Source organism: Lissotriton vulgaris, unplaced genomic scaffold, assembly GCF_964263255.1.
Source record: "Lissotriton vulgaris unplaced genomic scaffold, aLisVul1.2 SCAFFOLD_1707, whole genome shotgun sequence".
Classification (NCBI taxonomy): Eukaryota; Metazoa; Chordata; class Amphibia; order Caudata; family Salamandridae; genus Lissotriton; species Lissotriton vulgaris.
In genome coordinates this window covers 237,528-257,390 of record NW_028244408.1, presented here as the reverse complement: position 1 = coordinate 257,390, position 19,863 = coordinate 237,528, and the positions used below count along the sequence as shown (strand labels likewise).

The window sequence follows — 19,863 nt, the reverse complement described above, 5'->3', positions numbered from 1 at the left end:
TTTTATGAACTTTTCAGTAAACTGATCAATGGTTTGATTGGCTACCTCCTCTGTGTTAGTGATGCGTTTCAAACGTAAAACTTGTGAAAAAGGTAATTGTCTTTTCAACGCTAGTTGATGAAAGCTGTTAAAATGTAAACCACTATTTTGATCTGTAGGTTTTGTGTACACGTTGGTTTTGATGGTGTAATCCTTGATTTGTACCAGCACATCCAGGAAATTAATACAATTTTTGTTGATGGTGTTTGTGAATTTGATGTGAGGGTGACAATCCTTCAACTTCTGGATGTTTTCAATGAGCTGAGTTTCTTCTCCGTTCCAAATTAAGAAAATATCATCTATATATGGTTTAAATGATACTAGATGTTCGGTCCAGGTTGATTCTTGGAAAATATGCTCTTGCTCGAATTTTGACATAAACATCGTCGCATATGTGGGGGCTCCAGCAAAGCCCATAGAAGTTCCATTGCATTGAGCGTAAAAAGTGTTTTCCCACTCAAAATAACTATGGTACAGAGCAAAATGCATCAATTCTAACAAGAAAACTTTATTGGCTCCAGCACACTCGTTGTTCAGCAAAAAACACTCTATAGCTTCTATACCCTCGTTATGAGGGATTGAAGTACATAACGAAGTTACATCTATTGTGCATAGTAACCAGTTCATCATGTCTTCTTTTGGAAGAGTTTCCAAATGGTTCAAAAAAGATGTAGTATCTTTAATGTAGGTCTTCCAATCCTGTACCATCGGCTGTAAAAAATGATCTACATATTGACCCAATGATTCAGAAATAGACCCACATGCTGACACTATGGGTCTAAACGGCGGTCATGTTAAACATTTATGTACCTTTGACAGCATGTAAAATTGTGGACGTCTAGGATATTGGTTATCCAAAAATTGATATGTCTTTTGGCTGATCCATCCCATGTCTAAGACTCTTTTTAGAATTTCGCTCAGAATCTTTTGAAAATCTTCAGTGGGGTCTTTTTCTAGTTTCATATATATTCCTTGATCTTGTACGTGTTGCAAGACACTGTTGTGATAGAAATCAAAGTCCATTACAACTAGGGCGCCGCCCTTATCTGCCTTTTGAAAGGTGATATTAGAGTTCCTCGCCAAATTCTTAAGGATAGTCCATTCCTTTTTGTGAAATTGGATTTCTTCGGTTTTCCAAAATTGATTTTATTGCAATCTGTTTTAACCAAGCGTTCAAAAATATCGATGGTTTTGTGGGAGGAAGGTGCGCAGAAAGTACTCTTTCTTTTGAATTCAACATACTCTAAGCTCATACTGTTTTCTTCTGAGATGGGTAAGATGCTGAAAAAGTATTTGAGTCTTAATGTACGTAGAAATTTGAAAATGGCAATTTCAGTTTCAGCAATATTGCTGCTGTATGTAGGACAAAATGATATTCCTTTGTTGAGAACTTGAATTTGGTCATGTGTAAGTTCTTGACTTGATATGTTGATAATTAAGTCATCTTGACTGTGCTCCTGAATGATCTCTTTGCTTTTTCGGATTCTGTTGATTTGCCCCGACGGGTTTTTCTATGTTTGTTGCATTGTTCGCTGCCGGGCTTGTGGATAAAAAAGTCACCTTTCCTCCTTTTGTACCTTGTGTGCTGCTCCCTTTTGCAGATGTACTTGCTTCTTCATGCAGTGGTGGTCTGTTTTGGGCTACATCAGAATCTGAGACTACGCTTTCTTGTGATGAGCTTCTTTGTGTCTTCTGTTGCCATTTTCTTTGGCTATATACTTCCGCCCAAGTATAAACTTCTGCAAGTTTATAATCAATTGTATCTCTGCAATACTTTTTGATCTTCCTTTCATGTATCTCCCTTTCATATTTCTTTAGTTTTTATTGATATCATCCAACATTTCTTGTAAATTCTCATGTTTAGTTAAATCTTTGTTGATGACTGTCAATTCTTCTTCCAGGTTTTTCAAAATATGAGATAGTTCCTCCACAATTAATAAAATAAGATCCAAAGAGCACTTATTTAATATTTGGTACCACTTCTCTCTGAATTTTTTGTTGTTACGGCACAGCATATGTGCAATAACACAGGCGAGGCACTAGGAGAATCTGATGCAAACAATGCATTAACATGGGCCAGCACTAGGTGAATCTGATGGAAACAATGCAATAACACTGGCCAGGCACTAGGTGAATCTGACGCAAACACTGCAATAACACAGACCAGGCACAAGTAAAATCTGATGTAAACAATGCAATAACACAGGCCAGGCACAAGGAACATCTGATGTAAACAATGCAATAACACAGGCCGTGCAAGGGGAAAAATCTGATGTAAACAATGCAATAACACAGGCCATGCACTGGAAGAATCTGATGCAAACAATGTAATAACAAAGGCCAGGCACGAGGAGAATCTGAAGCAAACAATGCAATAACACAGGCCATGCACTGGAAGAATCTGATGCAAACAATGTAATAACACAGGCCAGACACGAGGAGAATCTGAAGCAAACAACGCAATAACCTCGGCCAGGCACCAGGAGAATTTGATGCAAACAATGTAATAACACAGGTCAGGCACTAGGTGAATCTGATCGAAACAATGCAATAACACTGGCCAGGCACTAGGTGAATCTGACGCAAACACTGCAATAACACAGGCCAGGTACAAGTAAAATCTGATGTAAACAATGCAATAACACAGGCCAGGCACAAGGAAAATCTGATGTAAACAATGCAATAACACAGGCCATGTGATGAAGGGTTAAAATCACGCTCTACCATCCGATCACCAAAAAGAGCATCTCTTATCTACCTTGGTAGTATAAAAGTGCTATATGGCCCCACCCAGGAGAATCTGAAAAATGCTTTAAAACCCTCACCTTTTGCTATGTATGATCAGCAAATTAAATTCCACAAATCCCCTGAATTCTGGGGTTATAGACCCAAGGCAAAGGCCAAAAAGACATGCCGTAGGCTTACAAAATGCACTAGGCCCACAATAATGTTAAACATGCATTTCTGGTTCACTGAAAACAACGTGGTAAATTGGCCTAACACGAAGTACAGTAATTTTCCACAGCATCAAAACCAACGCCCACACACGTACACAAACCCAGCTGGTACAAGTTGGCACATCTTGGACTTTTTACTGAAATATTGTTTTGAAACTTAGCTTGCCGAAATATAAGCCGCAACATCTTGCAATACGAGCACCTGGCGTAAGTTCCGCTCCCACATACATTTTTAGAAATATGTACAGGACAAGATGTTCTTTGTTTATGTTCTGCGGTCAAGCATGGCCAACCAACCGTTAGGACACCTGACCGCCCCCCACTGTCCTAGGACAATGCGGTCAAGCCACCTGCGTCAGAAAATACGTCAGGACAGTGTCAGTTCTGCAATTTCAGGTATAAAAAATTCAGCATCACAATCAGAAGACAGAACTCTCCAGCTGACTTTGGCGAGATTCTTCGGTCGACCGTTTATCTGATTTGGGACTGCCAAGCCTATTCTATCAGGTGATGCCTTCCCAGATAAGATAATACCTCTATCTCTCTTAGAATTCTTGACTTTACCTAGGATTTTTCCATCCACACCCAATCCCTTATATTCTTAAGGTATCTTAGCAGCATTATATCTTGTAGGGTTACTCTTCCTAGTTAGGTGCTTTAAGGCACTAGGCCTGATAAAAATGTATTCTGTATAACTCAGCTAAATTCAATTATGCCTCTTAAGGATCTTAGCCTCTGGTATTTGTTCTTTCTGAAATGCTTTAACTTGCAAAAATGATTCTCTCCAAGAGACTTGTGTGACAACGAAATATTGTCTTGAACTGGTTTTCAATGTCTTCTTAAAGTTTCAAGTTAATCAAATCTCGCATTTTAATAATTAATCACTTCTGTTTGCCTCGTAGCATTTTACAAGCAATCTTCATCTAGCATGTACCCATGACAGAGTGAAGCCAGGTTTTCTTAAGCGTGTTCTTTAAATGTAAATGTAAATGTAGGTATACTTATATAGCGCGACCTGTCACCACAAAGGGCATCCTGGCGCTTGGCTAGGGAACCCGTCCTGGTATTCCCCTGTGAGAGGCCCCGGCAGGGTATCCACAAGGTGAAAGCCAGGCATCCCGCCGCGAGGGGCCGTTGTGGAGATTAAGCAAGCTATTGCCCAGAGTCGCAGAGCGTGAACCCGTGAGTCGAGAAGGCACCGGAGCGAGAATTATCGAGACCGTGGAATTTTTAGCCCAAGACCCGCCGAGGCGGGGAATTGAACCCTGGTCCAGGGCCGATCTCAGCTTCCGGGTCTGCCGCCTCTAACCCCTGAGCCACACTTCTCCAAATACATTTTATTGAAATACATATGTTTTTGTGTAATAAAGTGCCACTCCAACGTGAAGTATCGTCATCTCACTTCATTGTTCCTCTTTTATCAGTGCATTATTGAGACGGTACTCCAGATCACAGTAAACGTGACCACACCCTCAAAGGGGGCTCAGAAGGGCCTCCAGTTTCCCCTCTGTCACATGCACGAGGAAAATCTGATGTAAACAATGCAATAACACAGGCCAGGCACCAGGAGAATTTTATGCAAACAATGCAATAACACAGGCCAGGCCTAAGGAGAATCTGATGCAGGTGAGCATGTAATACCTGGCGGGATCTAGTGTACTGTGTGGACAAGAGGGTGGGAGGGCAAAGACTAGTTTCATATGGACTGAAGCATGGGCAAATTGAGCAATATTTTAAGGAAGTATTTACCATATAGTAAATCATGCAGAGTAAGTTTTTTTTTTGGGGGGCCAGGTACAGGATATTACGTACCAAGGGGTGTCAGAGATATTATAATCTTTCCTACAAGGGTCATCTGCTTTACAAAGAATTTCAATACAAGGAGTGACTCTAAAAAGCAGCGACAGGACATGCAGTTAGAGGAGAGGATGCAGAGATTCACTAACGTTATGGAACAGCACACAACTTTAGAGGTTACTTAGATACAAGGGAGACACCTGAAATGGGCTCTGCACCTCACACGTACGTAGTACACGAAAGCGCCTTTACACACAGACCAATCATCCTAGGAGGGGCCGAGGGGAGACATAACATCTAATCCCGGCTTTACCACTTTACCTAAAGATGCTGGAAAAAAACACCAAATGTTACTTCTCGACAGGGCCACTATACAGGTCCTTATCCTGGGATTGTAGTCCCTCGGCCTCTCCCTCACGATCTCCACCACCTCATGTGTGGTTTACTGCACTAGGAAACTGTGCAACCAGGAGACTCTGTGTTTAACCCTGACCTACAATTTGTGAAATAGTGAGCTTCAGGAATCACTAAGTAAATATATGCCTCCCCCCCCCCATTTATGTCCAAGATCGGGGGTATTTACAACCATCCTAAAGCTGTGAGTAAAACTGTGCTTTTAAAAATGGGCCCAGACTGTGGTGATGCGTCTTTAACTAAAGATTCCTTCCAGCGGCTCCTGGAATGTTGTTGTTAATGCGTTGCCAGGAGTGTTGTTGACGCGTTGCCAGGAGTGTTGCTGATGCGTTGCCAGGAGTGTTGCTGATGCGTTGCCAGGAGTGTTGTTGACGCGTTGCCAGGAGTGTTGCTGATGCGTTGCCAGGAGTGTTGTTGATGCGTTGCCAGGAGTGTTGTTGATGCGTTGCCAGGAGTGTTGCTGATGCGTTGCCAGGAGTGTTGTTGATGCGTTGCCAGGAGTGATGTTGATGCGTTGCCAGGAGTGTTCCCAGCAGTTACGTTCCTGGTGCAGTTGGGTGAGTGGTGAATAAATCTTACCCTTAGCCTACCGATGACACAAGAGTTTGATTACCACATAGACATTGCCTCTGGGGGGGAGGGGTACACAGCGCCCACTCTCATGGACTATTCACCAGAATGTAACGTGGCCAAGTAATAACCTTTGTAAAAAGTAGTCCTGTGTTCGTCAGACTTAAACTGTTTAGTACTAGGCAAATCCTACTCTTTCTGTGCCTCTGTCCCCTTATCTGACAATGTATGTACCTCGAAGGAGGCTGGATGGAAGAAATAAACATGAAAGGCACGTTCCCAGCTCAAACCACCAGCATGGATTTCATTCACTCGTTCAGAGCTGCTTAACTGCAGGTCTCAGCACTGCATATCAGCATCTCTAAAGGCGAACACTGTCGAAGCAAAAGAAGGGGGAGAGCCCTGTGATCCTCTAGAGCCTAGGCCGCTCACTAGAAAACGACGACGAAGGACAGCACTCTAACAGGATACACTGATCAAACTCAAATATGAGGTCGATGTAATATTTATCGCCTTAATGGTGCAAAAGTCACTCTGGAATTAAATCAATACTATTCGAATAATCAATGTTCGAATTATAATAGAGGCATTGCTGTGCTGCAATAAAAGAAATCAGCGGCGGGGCAAGATGGCCGCGGACCGGTCTCCTGAGTGAGACGCCGAGTCATCCCTCTCCCTGAGAATGAATTTTGAGTGAAAGTAATGCAGAGGCCTATGCGGTTGGAAATAAGAAACCGAGGAGCGAGAGTATTGGTATCGCTGCGGCTGGAGCAAAGGGCATTTCGCAGAGTCCTTCAAATTATACAGCTTCTAGAGGAGTTCACGCTGTCGGTCTGGTCAGATGTGCCATTGATTCGAAGCAGGATGTCTCTACGCGGCGCGAAGCAGGGGGTTGAAACAAAAAAACACCAGTAACACAGACCACCGCCAGGAACCAAGTGGTAAAAAGCAAGAAACCAGAGTTAGATGCTGATATGGACCCGGCATCCAGGAAAAAGGAGTTAAGGAGAAATGAAAAGGAGAGGGATGCCGATACTAGAGCTGAGCAAAGAGCTGAACGTAAGGCGATAATGGCAGCAGCGGCCGCGGAGACAGCGGGGAAAAAAGCATTGAAAGCAGAAGCTGCATTAAGGAAAGAGACAACCCCTAAAACTGGGAGAGGGGTGCTACGGCAACCTACCTTTTTTTTTTTTTTTTTTTTTTTTGGTGTAAGACATTTATTGACACAAAAGAGATAAAAGTCACACTGCGTCACGCCAACAACCCGGAGGCAGGCCGCTATCAAAGCAAACAACACACAAAGAGTGTTGAACCATCAGGTGGCACATAAACAGTCGGGTGGCATGACTATAGGAGAGGCACGCGGTATAGGAATAAAACACATAGCAGCAGTATGACATTAGCACAGCAAATGGTCTTACATTTTGTTCAGCGCCGTAGACAACCAGACAGATCTGCAAGATATATTGCTGCCTCGCAACCCTGTAGATAGCAACAGGCCACAACCTGCTGCTCCGGCAGTATGAAAAAACAAATCCGTCCACGGTCACTGTTTTCACCCGTCCCACCCCAACCAACAACAAAAGGAAAAGCAACAAACATTGGTGCACGTCTGTAACTTCAAGCACACATCATTGCACGCATACAGAGGGTCGTGTGCGCCCATGTCGGGCTACCATAATACAGCATCAATCAGTGGCAGAGTCAGGAGTCAAACGCCTGGGGGGGTGAAGGGGGGGAGAGGGGGAAGGAGGCACAGAGCAAAACAGCGACGCGCGCTGTTCCAGAGGGGACAGGGAGGGTCATACAGGACAGTCTCAGAGCGTCCAGGGGGCAGGAATAGGGAATCGCAGCATCGCTCCGGTACAAACTCACGCAGCCCGAATTTACCAGACCAACAACAGCTTCCATACATTCACAGGCTCCTATCCCATGTCATCAGAAATGCCCACATCAGGTGACATTCCCGCAGCCTCCGAGCCAGCGCGTTCTCTAGTCCATTGCAGGAAGGGCTCCCAGATGTCATTAGGTCTAGAAGCAGTAGGCATCGTCTCCCAATAGTGTGTGAGCTGTGCATGACCATACGTCACATCCCTAACCCACGCTGCGAATGTTGGCAGAGCCTTCCGGCCCCAGTGTAATGCCACCTGTCGCTTGGCGTAAAGGAGCAGCAGCGCGTGTAATTTCCTATCACAGGGTTCCGTATCTTTGACATAGCCTAGCAAGCCCAGCAATGGGGAAGGTGTATCAGCCCTGTGTAGCATTTGGTTAATGGCAGCGAATACTTCCGACCAGAACTCTCCTAATCTGGGGCAGCTCCACGCCACATGAAGGAAGGACGCATCCTCTCCGCCGCATTTCCAGCAAGAGGCATCAGCACGGATGCCCATGCGGTGTAGCAATATCGGCGTGCGATAATAGCGATGTAGAAATTTAAAATGAATTAGCCGTAAACGGTAATTTGGAGACAACGCCGTCAATTGCTTACAACAGTACTCCCACACCTCATCTGTCAGAGGGTCTATCAGCTCTGCAGACCAAGCCTGCTTAGCTGTGGGCACCGTTACCGGGGCCTGCTCCTGCATGCAATTATAAAGTCTCAACACCAGTTTTTTAGGCGAGGGTCTCGAAAGCAAATTCTGGAGGGCATCAAGTGTCGGAGGTGCCTCCGGGAAGTGGAGCCACATTTTCTCGCAGGATTCCCTAAGAGAGTGGTATAGGAGCGCATCAGCAAAGGAGTCAGGGTGGTCAGCCTCACCAGCGCCCAGCTCCTCGAATGTGCCGTCAGGATAGACATCCGCAAAAGTATGCCAACGCTTCCCACGAAGCGTGAGGGAGTCACCCCTGGCACACAAGCAAGGTAACATCGGGTTGCCCCATAAGGGGATAGCTGGTGCGTAGAGTAAGGCGAGTCCAGCTCTGTTTCTCAATTCACGCCATGACCAGCGAATCATTTCCACTGTGTCTACGTCTTTCGAGGGGCGCGAGACATTCCCATAGAGCGCCACGCGTAGTGGCGAAGGGGCTACAGCTGCCAGCTCCACCGCCACATGCGGCTGGTAGGGAGTGGGAAAGACCCAGAAGTGTAAAAACTGTGCCTGTGCGCATAGGGAGTACAATTTCAAATCTGGCGCACCAAGACCACCCTGCCGTAGTGGGAGCGTGAGCAAGTCCCAGGAGGTCCTCTCCTGTCCCCCAGACCACACCAAATTCAGGAGCTAAGATCGGACGCGCGCGTGAAAGTGCGCCGTCATTGGCAGTGGAATGTTGACAAATAGGTACAGAAATTTCGGGAGAACCACCATTTTGGCCAGCGCTATTCTCGCAACCAGGGAGAGGGGGAGCTTATTCCAGACCTCTATTTTCCTCTCCAGCCAGTCCACTGCTCTGCCAAAGTTAAGAGACCATAATTCTTGTACATCTCTACTGACCCAGATTCCCAGATATTTAACAGCGTCAGTTTCCCAACGCAGGGGATAGTCAGGTGGTGGCCGACCAGTCACGTCAGTCAGAGGGAACGCCACAGATTTCGACCAGTTTATGGAAACTCCCGCCAAGCCCTCAAAGCGCACGAATTCGCGAAGGAGGGGGTTCATGTTTTCTGTGGGGTTGGTGACGTAGAGGGTGACATCGTCTGCGTATAGCGAGATCAGCAAGCTACGGGAACTAAATCCAATTCCCCTCGCTGTATGGTGCTGACGAATCCTGGCCGCCAACGGCTCCATTGCTATGGCAAAAAGAAGAGGAGACAGTGGACACCCCTGTCTGGTCCCTCTAGTGATGGCAAAGGGTGCCGATACAAGGCCATTCACACTCACTCTGGCTCTGGGTGTGTCGTACAGCAGTTTGATGAGGGTGATGAAGTTGCGGCTAAACCCCATTCTACTCAGGATCCTGAACAAGTAGGGCCACTCCAAGGAGTCAAACGCCTTAGTGGCGTCGAGGAACACCACAGCAGCCTGAACCGAGGGATGTAAATAATGTAGTATAGAGAAAATGGTCCTGAGATTGTGGGAGGTGGCTCGGCCAGGGATAAACCCAGACTGGTCAGGGAGCGCTATGATAGGTAACATTGGCTGCAGTTTGTCAGCAATAACCTTGGCATAGATTTTGGCGTCCACGTTTATTAGGGAGAGGGGCCGATAGGAGTCAAGGAACAGTTCATCTTTGTCAGGCTTCAGCAGCGTGATAATTAGTGCTTCGCGCATGGAGTCTGGGAGGGAATTCAGCTCAAGGGCTTCCACAAACACCGAATGCAGTTTCGGCGCCAGTTCCTCCGCATAAGTTTTGTAAAATGTTGTTGTCAGGCCATCAGGGCCTGGGGCCTTGTTGGCCGGCATACTTTTGATTACCTGGACAATGTCCTGTACGGTCACTGGGAGGTCCATGTATTGCCTGTGGTGATCATTAAACCAGACCAGGGCAATGGAGTCCAGGAAGCGTTCCAAGGATGCAGGAACATTGGGCTGTCTGGAGGTGTATAGGGACGTGTAGAATTCAGTGAAGGCGCGTAACACGGCCTCCTGCCCCATGACCAGGGAGCCCTCGCTATTATGGATTGTGTGTATGCAATGTGTCTGTGCGCGAGGAGCTATCAAGCGTGCCAAGGACCTACTAGGCCTATCCCCTTCCCCGTATCTGCGGGCCTCAGCCTGTCTACCCAGGAATTTAACCACACGTTGCGCCTCCTCATTGAAGGCCAGTATTTTGGATTTCAAGCTGCCCGAAAGCTCCAATGTCGGCTCCCGGCAGAAGGCCAGATCTAAATCCACCAACTCCCTCTCCAACTGGGCCAGCGTCCGTCGGATAGTGTGCAGTACCCCAGTTTGCCTCGCTATACACTGGCCTCTGATAACCGCCGTGAAGGCGTCCCACACAATGGCCTCCGAGGAAGCAGAGCCGTCGTTTTCAGCAAAGTATTTAACAATATCCCCTCGGATCTCCTCAGTGAATACCAGATCTGTGAGTGCGTGAGGGGGCAGGCGCCATGTGAAAGCTCTGTGTATAGTGTCTGGGATGTGTAACTCCAACATGCAGGGGGCGTGATCCGATAGCGATCTAGCCTGGATATCTACCTCTACCACCCACGTCGCCACCTCAGGTGACACCAGCCAAAAATCTAGGCGGGACCAGGCAGATTGATGGCATGTATAGCAAGTCCCCACCTTTTCCCCCGAGTGCCGAACCCTCCACACATCTGACAACAATCCTTCTTCCATAACATCTAGGACAGCCTGACGCGCTCTAGCATGCGTGGGCCTGCTCGCCCCTCTCCTGTCCATGTCATCATCCAATACAACATTAAAATCACCTCCCACAACAATCGAGTGACAGTCGAGCATTGCAATTTGCGCCCAGACGCTTCGAAAGAAGTCTGGGTCAACCACATTCGGACCATAAATAGCAGACAAAATAATAGGTCTCCCCTGCAGCAATCCATGTAGTATAACATAACGCCCCTCCTTGTCCAGCACACAAGTAAGTTCACGCCAATCCAACCCCCTACGTACAAGTATGGCCACCCCCCTTGCATAGTTTGAGTAAATGGCAGAATAAACATTTGACCACCTCGAATGTTTCAGCCGGGGCGAAGGGGTTGTATTCAGATGAGTCTCTTGCAAAAAACAGATGTCAACCTTATGTCTAGTCAGCGTACTATGCAGCAGTTGAGCTTTTTTATAATCCCCAAGGCCGCGAATGTTCCAGGTCCACAATTTAACCCCCCCCCCCATGCCTGAAGTGACTCGAAATCTGCAAGGTCACCCCTAGGCTATGCCATCCCGGTCTTTTGAGCACCACACACGTTCCACACACCAACCCCCCGCACAAAACTGGAATTATAGGACAGTTCACCGTGCACCATGTTGGAACCATTAAGAACAACCCTTCAAACACCCCCCACACCCTCCCCCACCCTCACCAACCCCCCAATCAGGTTGTGACATATCCCATAGAAAGACATGAAAAATAGAATAGAAAACTAACGACAAAAACAGTGGGAGACACCCCATGAGGGCGTGGCGCTCCCGGCTTGCACCCCTGTGTGAACAGGGTGGCTGCATTCAGGTGTACAGCTCCAGTACCCGGAGGTTACCCAATCCCCAGGGCCAATTAGCAGTTCCCCAGCATTGTCAAATTCAGGCAGCAAAGTCTCCGAAGCAGCAGGAGATCGGGGGGAGGACACCCCAAGTCCCCTCTCCCGCCATAGGCAGTGTGCGCCACACAGCAGAGGGTGCTGGGGACATCAGAGCCCCGAAGTAGAGCATGAGCAAACCGCAGTCACAGCACAGTACTTACAGGCATAGCACAATCAGACATTATCACTGAGTCGAGCGGAGTCGTCTTCCAATCTCGGCGATTTCCGTTGCGCCCCCGGTCCATTGATGTGTTTAGCAAATTTGAGGGCGGATTTCGCATCTGTGAAGGAGTGCGTAGTGTTGTCATGAAGTACTTTTAGTTTCGCCGGGTAGAGCAGGGCATATTGTACCCCGGCTTGCACCAACAGTCTCTTAGCCGGAATGAATTCCTTGCGGGCCGCCTGCACCAGGGGGGTAAAGTCTGGAAAAAAGATGGTGTTCCTTTTGTGCGTAATCTTGCCCTTTTCTCTAGCCAGACAGAGGATGAGATCCCTATCCTGGAAATTGAGCAATTTTGCAAGGATTGGGCGAGACGGTGCCCCCAACGGAGGTTTCTTGCCAAGCGACCTATGTGCTCTCTCGACTGTGAAGACCGACGAGAGGTCCGGGTCGAAAAGTTCATGTAGCAGGTCCATTACATACACCTCCATTTTGCCTATATTCGTCGTCTCTGGAATGCCAGTAATTCGGATGTTGGACCTGCGGGAACGCGCTTCCAAATCATCCGCCTTAGCTCGTAGGTTGTCCAGTTCTCTCTCCAGAGTTGTGATATGTTGTTTGGTTTGTTGCTGAAATTCACAGCATTCAGTCTGTCTATTCTCTAAGCAATCCAGCCTGGTTTCATGAGCATCAACCTTGGTTTTCACCGACTCTAGCTGGGAGGACATTGCATCCAATTTGGAGTCGATGCTCTTTAGGCTAGATCGCACCTCCATTATGAGCGCCCCAAAGTCAATGTCCGCCCGAGCAGACTGCGACGACGGCTCTCCTCCATCCGCCTCAGTCGCCAACTGTTTAGGCGGGCGTCTGTTCTCGAAGCTTATCTTGGGCTGTTTAGCTTCATTCTTCCCCATTATGGCGGTAGAGGTAAGATCCTCCGCAGCCCGCCAAATCTCACCTTACAGATCGTTCTGTGTGCAACGTCCGGTGGGGAGCAGTGCCTGCAGCGATTGAGCTCCGACGAATACACTGGCAGGCCGCCTCGGACCCTCAACGATGTGTCGGGGCGTCTGCCGACTGCAGAGAGGAGTCCGACGAGCTCGCGGTGCACAAAATGGCGGGGTCACCAATTCCGCAACTCGTGTTCACAGCAGCGATCGGGTCTCACTGAATCAGACCGGCCCGAGCAGCCGCGCAGGCAAAAGGAGTGGAAATGCCAGCTTGGGCCAGTAGTGGAAGCTAGAGCAGCCGCACGGCCACAGAACAGGCAGGCCGCGGCCCGGCTGCAGAGTGCCAGTATCTCCAAGATGGCCGACCTGGTCCGGAGTTTCAGCAGAGTTGCCGCCCAAGGGGGGATCTGCAGGTCTGCTTCGCCCGCCGGCCTCACCACGCCGCAGGCCGAGTCCTCAAGGCAGCGGGGACTCACCAATGTGCTTCACGGCGGCAACTCCCTCGAAGGCAGGCAGCCGCATCTCGTCCCGCCCGGCTCCCAGCGGCCCCACAAGCCGCGGCCTGTAGTAGGTCGCTGCGCCCAGCCTCCGGCTCCGCAGCCGCGGGGCCCAGCAGGCGCGCAACCCGGGCTGTCGTCTCTCAGCGATATCTCCGGAACTTCGCAAGGTTTGCGTCTCAAACTTCGGTGGCAGGATCTAACGGGCTTGTGTCATCGACTCCCGGTCAGATCAGGGGTCTCCAGTGTCTCGGAGCAGGATTGATGCAGGATTAGATGATGCAGCCGGCGGAGCTCACTCACAGAGCGGCCATTTCGCTGCCCGGCTAGCCACGCCCCCCCTACGGCAACCTACCTTAGCGGAGTCCTTTGCGGGCACATCAATGAATATCAATAGCGAGTCGCCACTGGAGCGGGGTCAGGACCTGGTGAATTTAGAGGCTGACTCAGCGTCGCTCATGGTACCGGCATTACGAGAAACAGCCCCTGCAGACATGGCGTTACCGGCGGAGGGAGAGTCAGCCAAGGTGGTAGGGACAGAACAAGCAACAGGAGTTAGAGCACTGAGTAGGACTTACGCGGAGAGCTGCTCGACGGATCCGAAGCTAGGAGGAACAGCAGAGCAGCAGCCGGAGGGTCTGGAGCAGGAGCAGTGCCTACGCGAGACCATAGTTTTGTCCAAGGAGCCGCTGGGTGCGGATGGAGGTCGGGAGGCTGAGTTGGGACTAGCGTTCGGCGAGGAGCACCTAGGCGAGCTGTCTCCCGCCCCTATCAAGGTATGGTCAGTTAACGTGACTCTTGGGTCTGGCGGGTCTGACGGCAGTGTCCTACTACCAACCGAGGCAACGGTAGCGATCACCGGCCCAACCAGTTCATCGGAGGGGACTGTGGGGGCCGAACTATCAAAGGGCCTGAGCCTGAGCGGAGAAGTCAGCTCCTTGGATATGAAAGGTAGCGGGCAGGGAGATAAAGAGCTGGGGCAACAGCGGCTGGAGGGGATACAGGCGCTGCCAGGCACTCAGCTCAATACTCTTCTGGGCACTCCAGCCACAGGCACAGCCACAGGTACAGGTGACACCACAAGGAACTTAAATTTAAATAAGAACATGCTAGGAAATGGGTCGGCAGGGGCAATGTCGATACTAAACATAGCCAAGACAGGGGGTACCGGCACCTCTACTGCTAATTCTATTGCTTCTGGCACCGATGGAGTTTCTGTCTCAGGCACGATACCAGACACAATACCAGGCACACCAAGCGAAGAGTTTTTTTATTAGGTAAATGATGAAACGGATGAAACAGATAGGGCTTCTGTAATGTCTAAAAGTGGGGAGTCAGAATCAGAGACTGAATCAGACCAATTTGATGGGAGTTCAGTGCTCAGGGGATCATCTATCTCAGACCAAGACTTAGAGCCTGGCCAAACTCAGTCCTCTCCAGATGACACATCGCAACGACCTACTGTAATTCGGAAGAAACTGCATTATACCAGAAAACAGCAAAGTAGGATTAGCCCTATGCAGATGGAGAAGCCCAGAAAGCTGGTTTGGGATTATTCGGCAACCTCTAAACTATACCAAGAGGAAGGGGGAAGGAGGGTCCAACATCCTGGTTCGACCGGCTCACAAAATCAAGGTCAGGGTCCCACAATGGGGACACTCTATGCAACCCTTAGACAGATGCACGGGGAAGCTAGAGCAGAGACTAAAAGGTCTAAACGAGTGAGCAAGAAAATTGAGGGCTCTTTGAGTAAAATGAATAAATTATAGGCAGAAATGGCTGGTCGTGTGACTGAAGTCGAAGAAAGAACAGGACATTTAGAGGATGAAGTATCTCAATGGAAAGAGTTTAAGGCTGCACAGGAGAAGTTTAACGAGGACCTGCAGTGAAAGGCTGAGGATGCAGAGAACAGGCAAAGGCGTAATAATATTAGATTATTGGGTATACCGGAGGGGATCGAGGAGCAAAATCCGAGAACTTTTGTGGTCACCTTGTCGAAAGAGGCATTTCCAGAGATTACTACATGGAATTGGGACGTTGAGGTACAGCGGGCACATAGGTACCCCTTGACAATTAAGAAATCTTATGGGGCCCCACAGAATGTAAAACCAAGAGCAATGCTTATAAATGTAGGGAACTTCCTGGCTAGACAGGAGATAATGGATAATGCTAGGCCAAAGGATCGCCGTTCCTTCAAAGGGACATCTTTCTTTGCTCGACCCGACTTTTGCCACGTCACGGTGGAAAGGAGATGGAGACTGAGGCAAATGATAGACCCCTTTCAGAAAATAGGATGTGAGGCCTATCTCCTGTTCCCTGCAAGACTAAAAGTAATTTCAGACGGGCACACAAGAATGTTCTTCTCAGAAGTTAAAGCGCAGAGTTTTTTGACTGAATTAAAGGAGAATAGAAGGCATGGGGTCGGTAGACCAGGCCTCGAATGAACTTGAATGAACATGGACTAAATAATTCAGCAATGACGGTTATCTATTTAAAACACGTTGTTTGGTTTGGCTGGTTATGTGGTGGAGGGATTAAGGAGGGGATTATTGCGGGGGTAATTACCGTGGCTCAAGGGTAAAGCTAAAGCTTTAACTATTTGAAGTAGGTGAGGTGGACTATAGAGTTGGTTTCACTGGTTTTATTATTGGGTAGTTGTCCTTTGTTATCGGCGCTCTGCAAACAAGGAGAGAGGAGAGGGGAGAGGGAGGGTGGCGGCACTCAAGGGGCTGGGAAACAGTCATACGCAGGTCAGGATTGACCTAGTTGCCTGTGATGGGGGGGGTGGGGTTCTTGGGGTGGGGGAAGCACTGGACAGAAGGGAGCAGTTTTGATTTCACAGGAAAAGGAAGGGAATTACGGCAGCTGGAAATGGCAAGGGAGGGAGAAACAGAAAGAACTGAAGGTAAACAGTAATAGGAAATATGGAAATCAGCATAGGTGCAAGAGATTCAGACCTGTAAGGGGTCATTTAGGGTTAATAAATGAGGGAATCATTGAAGACTATCTATGAGTGAAAGTATTAGAATAGTTACTATGAATGTATGTGGACTGAACGACAGAATAAAGAGACAGAGGGTAGCTTTATTGCTGAAGAACACTCAAGCTGATTTTATTTGCCTCCAGAAACCCATATAGAGGGGAACAAACCATTTATGCTGGAACAACTGGGGTTTCGCTTGCTGGCCCACTCGAAACAGGGGGCTAAAATTAGGGGGGGTCGCTATTCTAACGAAACACTTAGACATAAGAACAAGGAACAAATTGGAAGATCAATGGGGGAGATGTGCTCTGATTGAATGCTTTATAGGAGAGGAATGGGTCACTATCGGCTCTATTTACGGGTCTACAGAGGATGACCCAGAGCTATTTGAGTTTTTAGATATCGAATTATCTTCATGGGCATCAAGAGTTATCTTAGCTGGGGACTTTAACATTAATGGGGCCACAGGTCTGGGTTTGGATGCTATGGGACAATATCAAGGCAGGAAGAGGAGGGTATGTAGAGCAATCTTGAGTATGGCTAGGAATAATGCATTGGTAGACGTATGGGGGCACAGAAATTTTTGGATCCCGGTTTTACATTTTTTTCGGCACCACATCGTAAATGTGTCCGGCTGGACTATTTTTTTACATCAAGGTCATTACTAGCTAATATGAAAATAGAAAGACTGCCACGTATCCTGTCGGATCATAATCCCCTAAAGCTTATCGTGGAAGGTAGTGGGTTTAGGAGGCGGGCAAAATTATGGACGTTTGAAAAAGAGTTATTGAAAGATGAAGATTATATCACACACATGCATTCATGGATTAAAGATTTTTGGGATATTAACAGGGGGAGTACTAGCACCGGGAATGACTGGGACACGTTCAAGGCAGGGGTTAGAGGGGAGACACTCAGTTATAGTATAGCTAAGCAGAGAAAAGAAAAGATAAGGAATGACCTGCTAAATACTGCCCTGTTAGAAGCGGAAGCAAGATTGGTTCAGGCCACGCTAGATCATCAGGAGTTTGCTCAACGGTTATTGGAGGTAACAATAGCTAAGACAGAGGCTGTAGAAGGAATGGCAATTAAGGCGGCTAAAATATATGATACACAGAGGGAGAACTGTTATGAGTGTAGTGAAAGGGTTGGCCGTACCCTAGCAGCGCGTGCTAGACAAAGGTTAGCGAAAGGAGAAATAAAAGAAATAAAAGATAGCAGTGGTAATATAATCACTGATGATAAGGGGATTGTTGAGGTGTTTAGGGAGTTTTATTGTAAACTCTATGAGGAGGAGCAAGACAGAGATAGTGAGGAAATATTGGGCTACTTACGGAATATACCTGCCAAAGTGCTAGATAATGTAGATAGAGCATCCCTGGACGCTTGCTTAAGAGACGAGGAAATTAGTGAAGCAATTTTGGGTTTACCCTCTGGTAAAGCAGCTGGACCTGATCTGATACCAGGAGAGTTCTATAAGGTATTCATATCCTCAATTTTTCAGGATTTAGTGAGAACGTTTAGGGGAGTACAGTCGGGGTTATCGACTCCAGCTAGTTGGGCCGGGGCAGATATCGTAATATTACTCAAAAAAGCGAAGGCGCCAACAGAACCAGGCTCATATCGACCTATAACCCTGATTAACGCAGACCTAAAAATATTCTCCAAAGTATTGGCAGCTAGATTTGCCGAGCTAATAGGGCAGATCGTTAGTATAAATCAGCATGGCTTTATACCACAAAGAGGTACCACGTTGCATATCAGGAAGATGGTTACGTTATTTGATGTTCAGGGTACGGAGGGGAATCTTATGGCTGCTATGCTATTAGATGCCGAAAAGGCCTTTGACAGGCTGGCATGGGAGTTCTTGTGGGCTGTGTTAAGGAGAGGGGGATTTGGTGAAGGGTTCATTAGAGTGATTCAAGCATTATATACGAATCCCACGGCCTGTGTTAGGGTAAACTCAGGCCGCACCACCCCCTTTGCAATCACCAGGGGCACGAGGCAGGGGTGCCCGTGTTCACCCATCCTATTTGCTATGTACATCGACCCGCTGATTTTGAGATTAGAGCAAAATGTTAGAATCAGTCCGTTAACTACCCGTATGGGGGATATTAAAGTCCTTGCTTACGCGGACGACATCGCGGTTATTACACCTAGGCCAGCAAAGGCAAGAGGAGAAATTGAATTAGAGGCAGAATTATTCGGGCGGGTGGCAGGGTATGCCCTGAACAAAAACAAGTCTCAAATTATAAAGAATTCCCACACAGTTTGCACAGATGTACGGGTGACTCGTGAGGGGGTGTACCTGGATATCACTATTACAGCAGAATTGGAGAAGCTGGTGGAAATCAATATTGATCCAATTATTAATAAAGCAAGGAAGGATTTAGATAGGGTACATAATTTGCACATGTCTATAGTAGGGAGGGTAAATTATGTAAAAATGAATTTATTGCCGAAATTTTTGTATTTGTTTAGAACGATACCACTTTTTTTTAATATGATTTGGCTCACTAAGATAGAGAGCATGGTGAATCGATTTATCTGGTCACAGGGTAAGACGAGAAGAGCTCTGAAATACATGTCCTTGCCACGGGACAGGGGAGGATGGTCACTTCCAGACTTACGAATGTATTATTGGGCAGCGGCATTACAGCAGATGACAGGCCTGTTGGGAGGTGCTGAGAGGGAAGGGGAAAACTTTACAGGAACTACAGAGGTGTACGGATTAATTCTAGGTGATGAGACAAATAATGCATTCCTTAGATATTCTGAACCAAGTTACTTTAAACGAACCAGATTCAAGATGCTAGAAGCTGCATATAAAGTTTGGAAGGCGTTTAAAAAGAGTTTTGGACTGGAAAGGTATCATGCACATACTAGGCTTACAGAGGATCCTATGCTGCCTCCAGAGATTTTTGCTAACAGTATATTTAAGGAGTGGGGCCGACTTGGAATTAAAAGGATGGGTGACTTAATAGGGGAGTCAGGGGTACGGCAATTTATAGAAAATTCAGCAGACATTCGGAGTTAGTACAAGGAGTTTTTTTAAATAACTACAGACAAGAAGTTTTCTGGGTAGTAAAAGACGGGGTCCAATGGGATTCACGGACAATCCAATACTACAGATAATAGAAGGGGGACATTCGTGCACAATAAAAAGGTTTTATGCAGAACTTATAGAGCACAGAGGGGATGACTTAGGAAAATTTGAAGCTAAATGGATGGAAGCATTAGGAATATCGGAGGGTGTCTTTGAAAAATCACTACAGTTAGGGCAGGATATTCTTTGCTCATCGGCTCTACAAGCTCAAAACTATAAAACTCTTTTTAAGCTCTACTATACCCCAGTTAGAA

The 19,863-nt window shown here is 47.4% G+C and overlaps 1 protein-coding gene across 1 annotated transcript in view; it reads right to left on the bottom strand.

The window, feature by feature from the left end:
- Positions 1–19,863, bottom strand: part of LOC147667567 (uncharacterized) — a 222,049-nt gene that overhangs the window by 14,708 nt on the left and 187,478 nt on the right. The window contains 2 exon segments of the mRNA XM_086948814.1: positions 9,618–10,737; positions 12,102–12,940. Of these exon segments, the coding sequence (XP_086804940.1) occupies positions 9,618–10,737; positions 12,102–12,940 (1,959 nt within the window).